Raw genomic sequence first — 12495 nt, forward strand, 5'->3', positions numbered from 1 at the left:
TGAACCAAAGCAAACAGCAAACGGATATGATCCTGGGGGAGCCTGAGGATATTATGCATGCACACACAGATTACGTGTCAAAAGAGGGCATGCAGAGCAATATTGTGAATGCATATAGTGAGTATGTCTATAGATCTAGGCAAATGACAAACAGCCAGGCTGAATTGCTCAGTCAATATGTGTAGGTTTATCTATGCTCTGTCTATGTACGAGTTCATACCAAATTGGATACTTGAATATGGTTGAGTAGTTAGATTATCCCAAATAGCACTGCAGCTTAATTAAACTTCCTGTGCAGCCAGAAGGGACTGTATTTGCTCTGCCTTTTGAAAGCCCTTTCCTAGCCCTGCATGAGTAGGAGGACTGGTATAGACAGTGTCAGCACAGGGGGTTGGGGGGGACCAGTGAGGTGTGACTGCTGCGCTGGCCTTTCTCAATACAGCCACAGAAAGCTGAGAAATTGTGCTGAATCAATACATCCCCAAAATATCCCCACTGCAGTGAATATCACCCTGTCAGAAAGAGAGCGGGAAATCTCAGCTGAACCCAAACAGGCCAGGGGAGGAGAATTTTAGCTGAGGCTCACTATTCCAGCAGCTAGGAGGGCAATTAACTTCATCGTATTAGCTCAGGAAACAAAGCTATTCTCTCTCCCTTGGAAGTATATGATAAATGACCCTGTTTGTCGGTTTGGTGAAGTATGTGTTTGGTCCCTGGTGGCGTCGTTGTTTTCCCTTAATGATTACTCAGCATTGAGAACACAATAAGTCATTTAAACTAGAGCATGCAACATTTATCCTAGTGTCTTTTGATTTACCCCCCCTAAGTCAGAAGTAGTGGAAACATTTGGTTGTAATTGCACTATATTAACTGAACGCGCTGATCTTGGTCTTTTGTTTGGGACTTTGAATGTCCCCAAGCCCTGACTGCAATTTGAACTGATCCACATTATCCATTTACCTCTTTAATGGAAGTCATCTGAAACGGTTGCCTTGGAGAAATTATTTTCAATGATAGAGATCGAAATAATGACTGTATTTATGGCGTTGAGCAGCAGGCAGTAGAGAACATAGGTTATCTTTTGTTCTGTTCATTCTGAGGTACTTGTCATTTGGAAAGTTGCTCATTGCAGCCATTCTACTGTGCATTAGCTTAAAGGGAACAATCTATATTTAACGTCCAACCCAAGGTCTAAAGCTCCAGCTGGGAAAGCTTTAATGATATTTATTTAAACCGTTTCCCAAGATTAGCTGTCAGAGCTCTGCTCCCTGAATTAAAAATGAGGTCATGAAAAGATGGCATCAATAACCTTGAAATAGACTGCTGCATTCTCTCCCTGCATGTCGCTTCATGCTGATTCTTTGATTATACAGGTCAGTGGCTTTTTGCTGCCGTTAGTTATTTAAGCTCTCACTTTCTGTGTGAGCTGCTACTGCTACAGAAACAGTACATTTATACTGTACATGTTGTCACTCTGATAGTTCCTGTGTTAATGCAGATTTAATGCCTGCCATGCATAGGATTTTTTATGTAATTGCAGGGGGGAATATCCATGGCAACAGTGGAGGGAATTGAAAATTATTTTCTCAGAGGTTGTACAGAGGATAACAAATAACAATAAATTCCACTCATATTAGTTAATATACCAGGTAATGTCCGTTTTCTATCTGATGAATAACCACATGTACACACTAGACTGTGAATATTTATTTGGTTTGGATACAAGGTTGGTTTCTTTTGCATACATTGCAGATGATATCATTGATTCTTGTATGCATTCCTCCTCGTATTGGTGTGCCTCTGCACTCACTCAAGCTGCACCTCAAATTGAAAATGCATCCCACAGTGTATAGACTCATGACAAATTGGAACAACTTGGCAAGTCGCCACCCCGTGGATCATGTTAGAGTAGACTAAATCCTAAACACAGCCCTTACTCTGTGTTGCTTCTTGTTCCTCTATGCAACACTCAAGTCTCTTTATTACAAATCGTACAACGCGAGTAAAAAAAAAAACACATTGCTGTAAGAACCTAAAATGACAAGCTATAGGAAAAAACTACTGGACAGATTACAGCTGTGATAGCACTTAGATGAAGGAAGTTTGATTGCTCTCCCTCCTCATTCACCTGACACAACAAAGAAATACATGAAATATACAAGGCTTTTAAACCTAGTGTTTGCATTTAGGGGCTTCCAAATTGTGCCATACTTGCAGAGTTAGACATTCGGAAATACTGATAACAAGTCACAGTATTATTTTAAACATTCTTGCCTTTGGCTTAGGAACAGTGCATGTGATTTTTGTTGATGTATAATGATGAACAGACTCTTTTCATTATATTATAAATCTGTTCCTAATGTTGAGATTGGATTGAAGAACATAATGTTCTACACAGTGAACAACAGACATAATATCTAGCAGTTAATACAAACACTTACCATCCATTGCTCAACACCTGTCATGATTAAGGTTAGCTGTGTGCAGTTGAATGGAGTTTAGCCTTGGGGGAATGGTAAAGGTCATTTTTAGATCTGGTATTTCCAGACTCGACAAAAGGCCTTTCACTGCCCTGTTTAACTGCGTGAATCAGGATCACTTGAAGTGGTTGACTTTCTACAAAAGAGAGGCTTTGAAGCCAAATCTTTCCAAAGCTGAGGGAACAATGTCTGTTTATCCCGCTCTGACTCAGCTCTGAAGATTGGTATTTGCTTTTGTACAGACAGAAGTTATTGTTTTGCCAGTTCTTTGAAGCAGCCTAAACATAACAGTTGGTGATGAATATGTATTTTATGTTATGCTTCTTCTCTTCAAGAGGTTGTTTTAAAACTATCCCAAAATAGGGTTCCGTTAACGCATTAAGAAAACCTCTGAACTAAACAGAACGCCAGCTCAAATAAATTTCAGCACCAGGAAAAGTACTGAATGAAATAGCCTATAGGGGTTTTCCGGCGCTTTGGTGACTTAGGCATTTCTTGGATTCCACAGGTCAATCCCCTTTAACTCAGATGACAGACCAGCTAACTGTTGATAAAAACATATTTGCTTGTTTGGCATGTAAGTGCATTATTTTAATGGGACAGACATGCTTAATTGACTATGTCACTGAATTACAATTGTAGTGATTTCCAAATAATCTTACAACAATACATTATACTAAGAAATGTCTTTAGCCTAATTACATTCCAATATGCTAGAGAAATCACTGTCTGTCTCTTTTGCCTATTGAACTTTTTAATGTTTTATTAGTGGATAGGTTACGTACTCAAATCTACCATGAACATCATAGAAAATGGCTGCTCATGTAAAGGCTCAATGATGAATAGCCATGAGCGGAAGTTAAGTATTTATTGACCTCACAAAAATGTAAGCTCTCCTTCCCTCATTGAGTAATTCCCTCATTGACTTTTCCATGTCATGTTGTGCTCATTCTGCCCTCTAGTGTGCAGGAAAGTATGCTGCATTTGATTTTGGTATTGCCTGTGATATTCATTACGAGAAGTGTTCCTGAGAGGCATTTCCTGCTTTGAACTCAACCAAGGATTTATATAAGAGAAAGCCCTATATTTACATAAATGTAGCCTATCACTGTGCAAAGAGCCTCCCTGCTGCATTCACATGTGGACTGAATTCCTTTCATGGCCTCTCGATTGCACACCCTACCCGGCCCCCTGCTTTCAGGAAATTACTACTTACATAAGTCATATTGTATTATCATTGCTGTATTATGTGATCAGGAGAATGTTATATGCTCTCCCTGTACTTATTATCGGTCTTTTACAGAGTCACTGGGTGCTATTTATAATGTGAGTTTTCATAGTTAACTGTTCAGCGACAGAGAAGCAGAAAATAATCCTGCCGTGCTAAAAGAACAGTGTTACTTTTTTTTCATTTCCAAAAATAAATAAAATAAAAGACTGTCTGGAATATTGAGTTTAACAATTGTGATGTAACATGGATTTAAAGGAGAATGTTCCACTGAGATGTGACAAGCACACCAGTATGGACGGTACCCCCACCTCTCAGTGGCATTCTGGAGAATTAATGTAGTGCAGGGCAAATTTGATGGGGTTGGGGGCCTCAAAAATATTGGATTTCGTCATGAGAGACCGCATTCGCTCGTGCGTTTACATACCCACATCCATATCCACACTTGCAGTCAGAGCCATCCCTAGCCTTTTGGGGGCCCTAAGCGAAATAATTAGCTGACTTGGGCTAATTGACTGACTGTTAGTGACTGACATAACAATAGAAAAACTGCAGATTCAGAACCAAATTTCGAAATTGCACTTTGTGTATTCTATTATTCTAACTCTAAACAGTAAGTTGAGCCCCCGACTGAGCCCCCCCGTGTGAATTGATCCGATAGAACTGTGTGTCTTCGTCTGTAGCCTAGCTCCTAAAACTCAATGCAGGATTATTTCATTCTCATCCATGTCTGCTGATAGATACTGATTTGTAATTGGTATTGCTAGACGCCAAACTCAGAAAGGCATGGTATTCATTCTTACAGCAGATGGTACAGTATCTTTGCAGACCTGAAATGTCAGTGTATATGAAATTGCTCCCTATTTTCCTTACTCTATTTATACAGTAAGTCACGTCGAGTTCACCGCATTATTTCTCAATGGTGCAGTGGTTTATGGTGAATAATTTTTTCACTCCATTAACATCTGTCTTTCTTCTCTCTCTCGCCGTCTCTATTTTCTCCTTCTCCCTCTTTCAAATAAGTCACATTTAATCGTACATTTCCTTTCTTGGCCTGGGGCCCGGTGCCAGCTGTATGAAATTTAGTTTTACTGCCTCTGCTGCCAGCAGTTTGGTTCTGAGAAATCCCACTGAGCCGCTTGAACCAATGCAGACGTTTTTATCTCAGTATCAAATTTCTCGGTAACAATTAAGTACCTTACTGTGATTGTTTTCAAATAAAAGAGCAATTTCTAAAGCAAGAATTTTGCTAGGAGTGTCAGGGAGTGGTCTGAGTGGGGAGGGGAAAACTGAAAACTAGATGTTATTGGCAGAGAGGTTTGGAAATCTCTTTCTTAGGCCCTATTTCCATTACAAGATACTGTGTAAAGGAGAGTCTGAGGAGCAGGGTGGTGAAGGATAATTCTACTTTTCAATAACATTACATCCTTGCCTTACGTTGTGGCTGGCAACGCAACATTTTTGGTCCACTGCTCAAATTGACCATAAATATCACAGTAAGCACAAAATATTCAACAATGACAGAAAATGTTCTTCTAAAACATATCACACTATTGAATAATGCAACCAAACCATATTACACTCTTGAATAATGCAACAATTCACAAGCATGTACAGTACCAGTCAATAGTTTGGACACACCTACTCATTCCAGGTTTTATTTTTTATTTTTTTTTTTTTAACTATTTTCTACATTGTATAGTAAAAATAGTAAAAATAGAGAAAAACCTTTGAATGAATAGGTGTGTCCAAACTTTTGACTGGTACTATATGTGCAGACAAAGGGTTTATTTTCTCATCTGTAGGCTACACTCATTACATTTTAGCTTCATTCCACAAGCACAGAGTTGCTAACAGCATGTCTTCATCAATTAACGTTAGCCTATCAAAAATGTACGATTAACCCCAAAACTAGGCTTAATTTTTATCAATATCATATAAAACATCATGTGGTAAAAGCAAATGGCGACTGAAACCGTGAGAATAAGTGAATTCACCACAACAAGATGTTTTATATGGAAGGCCATACCCACCACCAAAAATGTAAATGCCTCATGATTTGTCAACGTGCACAATTAGTCTGTGCTTCAGTCTGATCAACTGTAGCCTCCTGATAACAACCACAGCTGCAGGTAGCCTAGAGAAGCCTATGCACTCTGATCCCATCTGGGCCTGGCCAGGGGAAATGTAACGTCATGTTTTTATAGCCTAAGCTCTGTTTTTATTGCTTAAAATAGGCCCATTTATTTCTGTTCTGAGAAAATGTGAATGTGATCAAATGTGGTTTATATTCACACTTCGGTGGCTAGGCTACCTAGGCCTTTTTAATCCAAAATGATTGATTGGAATTAAGTCAATCAACAGTGATGACATACTGTGTGAGTATCTTTTTAATTACAGATGCAAAGGCCTACACGATGCCACCCTGCATACAGCGAACTCAGCCCAGTTAGTTTTTGTCCAATTGCAGTTGTTGTCTCTGTCTGTGTAAAGGGTTTTAATGTTTTCATCCTCCCTAGGGCCAGTTTTTTTTTTACCAGATGACCTGATTATAAAAATAATCTGGTCCAATCATAGCCCATATAAAATTGTTGTTTTTACAGATGATTTATTACTATGTCGTATGCTACAACCAGTGGCGGTTCAAGACCATTTCAACTGGGGGGCCAAGCTGGGGCCAGTTGTACTGTTAGAGGGGCCAGTTACATTAGACGTTATTGTTGTCATATCGTTTTCTTCACTGCATTGCAGGCATTAGCAGGCAAAAGACCATGTTCAAGACCACTGTCTAATAACTGATGTAAAAAAAGAACGATAGCAAAAATGTGTTATGTACAAATTATTTCATACTCCACATTTAGGGGCGCCACAAGGGGGTCCAAAATTGTTGTCACAGGGGCACTGCCCCCCCCCCCAGAACCGCTAGTGGCTACAACCAGGGTCCGGAGTTGTTTAGGTTACTACGCGATCGGGTAAAACTCTGGGCCCCAGGAAAACAATTTACCCCCCCCCACCACTCAGGGACCTGTGGTGCCACCTCTGAAATGTCCACACAATATTACAATGAAAAAACATATCCTATTTGTATGATCTGCATTTGACATGTGTTTGGTGGTGGGGATGGGCTTCCATAGTTTTACGTGGCTCATTGCAGCCAGCAGCTACTGTAACAATTTCAGAATGTAACAGGCTGTTACTGCAATTTCAGGTAAAAACTCAATAAAACAAGTCTCAGATATTAGGAAAATTTGCATACATTTCAGCCTTTTAAAAAACATTGCTCTGCTATTACCATTTATACTGTATGAGTGTTAGCTATTATTGTTGCTGAGTGGCACAGCGGTCTAAGGCACTGCATCTCAGTGCTAGAGGCGTTACGACAGACCCGGGTTCGACTCCAGGCTGTACCACAACCGGCCGTGATTGGGCGGCGCACAATTGGCCCAGCGTCGTCCAGGTTAGGGTTTGGCCGGGGTAGGCCGTCATTGTAAATAAGAATTTGTTCTTAACTCACTTGCCTAGTTAAATAAAGGTAACAAAAAAAATAGCTCAATGAGACAATTCTGCTTACACTGCCCTGCTTCAAGGGGGGCAACTGTCGTGCGAGTGTCGTGCGCTACCTCTGGCGAGTGTCGTGATGTCACCAGGCAGACCAAAACACCATCCCACCAAAACAGACTGATATTTCAAGTGGTCTTTTCAAACAGCTGTTACACTAAAAGGGCATTATCATAATTTTCAACATTTCACAGTATTATTCCAACTTCATAGTGTGGAAATACAGTGTACATTTAAAACACAGGAAAATCACGTTTTTGACTGCACTGGTACTTTAAAGGCATTTCTGTTTGTGAACAAGCGAACCACTAATGATTCCTTGTTTGTTCTACCACAATGTCCCTTAAAAAGGGAATTGAGCAACTACTTAATGTGCACACATGAGAACGTGTTCATGCCTAAGTTGTTTCCTAATAGCATTTGGATTGCTATCATGAAAGCTGGCCTCACAAAGGAATGGGTGAGGCGAGGCTTTCCAAAATAATATTGAACATTTCATCACTGGCTGGTACCTCTTTTCGATATTTGATACTGTAATGTTTTGTGGTGTTTAACCTAGAGTATGCCACATGTTTTTCTCAGCATTTTCGTCAGTCCTTATATTGTTTCACACATTTGATAAGACCTTGGTGATAATAACCCCCATGGTGTCAGAACCCGCCCTGTAGTCTCATCAACAGCACAGCTCAGTTAGAATGGATGTTTTTTTAGTTACTCTAGCAGCTGTAGTGTGTTAACTGTTTCCCTGGTAATGTGATGTAAAGATTAACACGCCCTCACTGGGGGCCTCAGTCTTGCCTCATCTCCGGGCCCTATGCCAGGTGTTAGTTGGCTTCCCAGCTCTCTCAGCACATACCAGCTCTGTGTTGAAGCATGCTCTATAGTCTATACTAACTGACTCACGCCCACCACCAGTGTACTCTGGTCAGTCAAGTGTCAAAATTAAGGTTGAAAGTTCCTTTCAGAATTTCAGATTTAATTCAAGTTGTGTCTTTGTCTATGCCACAGTTGTAGGCCTAGCATCTCTGGTTTATCTAGATGTGAATGTCCTCTTACAATTTAAGTTGGACCTTTTCATTATTGACTGTCATGTCTTGAAAAAGGTCCCAAACCCGAAATGTTGACACCTAATAACACATGCAGAGGTAATCGTGTGTGGGGGAATTCTTATAAATTGATTGCAGTTTTATTCCTAGCACCACTTATGAGAGACCGCGTAGTTGTTAATCTTTAAAAATGTGTTGATATTTCGACATGTTTCATTGCAGCTACATGGGCAGGGTGTGTAACAGCATTCCTAAGAGGTGATACATTTATAGCCTTAACTTTGTTTTAGGTTAAGGTTAACTCAGTCTCTTCCCCTCTGATCTTTCCAGGCTCCTCCTACCCTATGAGAGGTACACCAAAGGAGAGAAGGACAAACCCCTCCCCTCAGCCAAACCCAAAAAACAGGAGCATGGGGCCCAAGAGGGGGGTGCCAAACCAAAAGGGGTCACAGCGAAACGACCTAAAGGTGGACTAAACCAGAGACAGGTGGCCAGGAAGGAGAGAGAGAGCGACGACACAGCAAAAAGCCGGGAGCTCTCACAGGTCAGTCCTACTCATTTTCTGCCCGTCTGTCTCACACTCTCTCGTTCACACACACTCTTTCTTAGAAAGATAACATATGCCAACGTCACACATGCATCATGTATATGTATTGAATAACATTATGGCATGTTTTCCCACTAAGGTATCTGAGGAGAAAGAGGAGAACCAGGAGCCTGCAGTGATGAAGCAGGATCCTCTTCCCAGAAAGGAGCCTGAAGAAGAGTTACAACACACCCTGAAGAAAGAGGAGACATTGAGCCAGGAGGAAGTATCCTGCCTGAATCCCCCCAACACAGACTGCCACCGAGCCACACCTGTCCTCCACAGTGACCTGTGTCCACAGCCCGAGTGGAGACATCCCAGCCAGCCACAATCAGACACATTTAACCCTGAGCAAAGGGACCAAGCCGATGGAACCCTCTCTAAGACCCCATATCCACACAACTGGGACAACAACAACAGTAAGCCTAGGTATAGCAGTCTAGCTGACCCAAGCACACCTGACACTCCGGTAGCTAAAGACACAGACAGTCATGGTTATGGACATGGTGGGAGGGTGGGTAAGGTGCTGCCCATGTGTAAGCAGAGCCCACCCCCACTGCAGCTGTACTCTACAGAGTCACTCACAGACAAACAGGACTCCCCCAGTAAAAACAAAGAGATAAATCAGTGTCACGTGCACACGCCAACAGCATACTCCAAGGACAACCTGGGGGTCATGTCCCCACTAGCCAAGAAGAAGCTCCTCTCCCAAGTCTGTGAGACAAGTCATTACTCATTCAGTTCCCCTCCTCTTCCTCCTCCCACTCCATCAGCCAGCGTGGGTGATGTGAGTGACAGCTGCGTAGAGGAGGTGGTGAAACTGAGGCAGGACTCCATCCCGGACAGCCCAGAGATGGCTCCTGTCTTCAGGCCTTCTGTCATCCAGCACGCCCAAAGCGTCAAACCCCAGCAAGAGAGGAGTCCTCTGGGGGATCTGTCTGAGCCTTTCACTTGCAGAGTGAGCCACTTCCAGCACCGGCTCAACCCCCCCTGGCACCACTACCTCCACAGGACTGAGCACCAGGATGGAGTGGAGAATGCAGGGGAGACACGGATGCAGCAGCACCCCAGTCAGGCACCACCAGGCTTTGCAGGTGACTGCTACTCCTCCCCTCACCTACACAACCTCTACCGGCAGACAGAGAACTGTCTGAGTCAAGAGCGAATGGCCAATTATCCCAACAGAGACAAACAAGGACATTTTATCGGGGAATGTCAGGGCAGCGAGGGCTTCAGCTTAAACAATCCTGACAGAGAAGGGTTGGCTTACAGAGCTCCCCACTTCTCTGAGAGGACACAAACACATGGGGATAGACCATTGGACGAGGAACCCCGTGATTTCAGTATTTCCAAGCCTGTCACTCAAAGGATGTCTTTCACAAAGCCCTCTTTCTGTGGCCTCCCATATCCCATGATGCATCAGAGTTTAGACTATCACCCCAAAGCATGCAGAGTCCTCCCCATGACTATATCTACCCCAAAACAAAACCCAGACCCCCCTCAGCCCTTCTTCAACCCTAAAAGCCACGCTGAGACTGTCAGTGCCTCCAGACCCATTAAAAGAAGCCTGGGGGAACTAGAGAACGAGGGGGTGCCAGACCGCAAGGTGCGAGTGGTGACCCCCATGCACCCCGCCGGCTCTGTCCGCAGGGGCGACCCACAGGGGGAGGAGCTCAAACCAGCTGAACCGGCGCACGCCATCCACCTCCACATTCCCGAGGGCCACACCTACCCTCCCCACGCGCCCTTCTACCCAGGGATGTACCCCGGGATGCAGGACGCCCTCCATCACAACCTCCAGTACCTGAAGAGCCAGACAGCTGTGTCCCCCCTGGTCCCTCCACTAGCCTTCCACTCCATGATGCTACAGAGGCAGCTGATGGCCTCACAGCCCAGCCCCCATCACTTCTACAGGCACCCTGGGGGGGCGGCCCTGTACGGGGACCTCCTGCACCACCTGTACCCCCTGTCCACACTTACCCACCCACAGCTGTCCTCCATGCACCCCAGCACCAGACTCTAACAGACAAACCCACATGGAGCTTAACTGTCTCTACCTGGGACAGTGGATCTAGTGTTCTATTATTCAGTTAGCATGACAACACTGGTTAACTGTAGCTGGTGGATTTAGTCAGGCACACAGTTACATTTTTTGTATTTCTTGTTTGTTTTTGCACTGTGCTGTATCACCACTTAAGTTACCTTGTCTCAATTTGCACTCTGTAGTGTTTGTGTTCACCAACCAGGTCCTTTCTCTCGCTCAACAGTCAGGTTCTTACTATCTTTGAGTGTGGAGGGACGGGAGACAGAGAAAAGCCATTGGCATGCATGTCCGGGGATAATCAGATTTGCTGGGTCTCCAAAGGGATGGACTACATCACTGCAATGCAACAACCTCATCCTCCAAATGTGTTCTGTGGATTTTATCAGGTTGAAATACACAAAAAACATGAGGGGCCTATCTAAAATAGACTCTTTACGCAAAGTTTGCCATTGGAAAAGTTAATGCAGCTGTTAAGCATTAGGCTACTCCACCTTCAATCAAGTTTTTAATATCTTTTTAGAGCTCTCTAGTGTGGTGCTTTGGCCTGTTTCTGTTCATGTATAAGCCAACTACATCTGTATTCTTAGGAATTACTGTGTTAAACCACGGTGCTGTAAAAAACCACAAGGTCCTGAGGTATTGTATGTACAGTACCAGTCAAAAATTTGGATACAACTACTCATTCCAGGGTTTTTCTTTATTGTTACTATTTTCTACATTGTAGAATAATAGTTAAGACATCAAAACTGTGAAATATATGGAATCATGTAGTAACCAAAAAAGTGTTAAACAAATCAAAATATGTTTTATTTGAGATTCTTCAAAGTAGCCACACTTTGCCTTGATGACAGCTTTGCACACTCTTGGCATTCTCTCAACCAGCTTCAAGCGGTAGTCAAATGGAATGCATTTCAATTAACAGGTGTGCCTTGTTAAAAGTTAAGCAGTGGAGTTTGAGCCAATCAGTTGTGTTGTGACAAGGTATGGGAGGTATGCAAAAGATATCCCTATTTGGTAAAAGACCAAGTCCATATTATGGCAAGAACAGCTCAAATAAGCAAAGAGAAACGACAGTCCATCATTACTAAGTAGTCAATCTGGAAAATGTCAAGAACTTTCTTCAAATTTCAAGAAAGTTTCTTCAAGTGCAGTCGCAAAAACCATCAAGCACTATGATGAAACTGTCTCTCATGAGGACCGCCTCAGGAAAGGATGACCCAGAGTTACCTCTGCTGCAGAGGATAAGTTTATTAAAGTTAACTGCACCTCAAATGAATGCTTCACAGAGTTCAAGTAACAGACACATCTCAACATCAACTGTTCAGAGGAGACTGTGTGAATCAGGCCTTCATGGTCAAATTGCTGCAAAGATACCACTACTAAAGGACACCAATAAGAAAAGAGACTTATTTGGGCCAAGAAACACAAGCAATGGAGATTAGACCAGTGGAAATTTGTCCTTTGGTCTGATGAGTCCAAATTTGAGATTTTGGGTTCCAACCACTATGTATTTGTGAGACGCAGAGTAGGTGAATGGATGATCTCTGCATGTG

At 42.8% G+C, this 12495-nt stretch overlaps 1 protein-coding gene across 1 annotated transcript in view; it reads left to right on the forward strand.

Moving 5' to 3' along the window:
• The window catches only part of arid5b (AT-rich interaction domain 5B), a 78533-nt gene extending 66816 nt beyond the window's left edge, over positions 1 to 11717 (forward strand). Inside the window, exons 9-10 of the mRNA XM_014205248.2 lie at positions 8643 to 8856; positions 8999 to 11717. Coding sequence (XP_014060723.1) covers positions 8643 to 8856; positions 8999 to 10921 — 2137 coding nt within the window. The 3' untranslated portion in view covers positions 10922 to 11717. The remainder of the gene's footprint in view (positions 1 to 8642; positions 8857 to 8998) is intronic.
• The last annotated feature ends 778 nt before the right edge of the window (positions 11718 to 12495 follow it).

Source organism: Salmo salar, chromosome ssa01 (assembly GCF_905237065.1).
Source record: "Salmo salar chromosome ssa01, Ssal_v3.1, whole genome shotgun sequence".
In the NCBI taxonomy this organism is placed as follows: domain Eukaryota; kingdom Metazoa; phylum Chordata; class Actinopteri; order Salmoniformes; family Salmonidae; genus Salmo; species Salmo salar.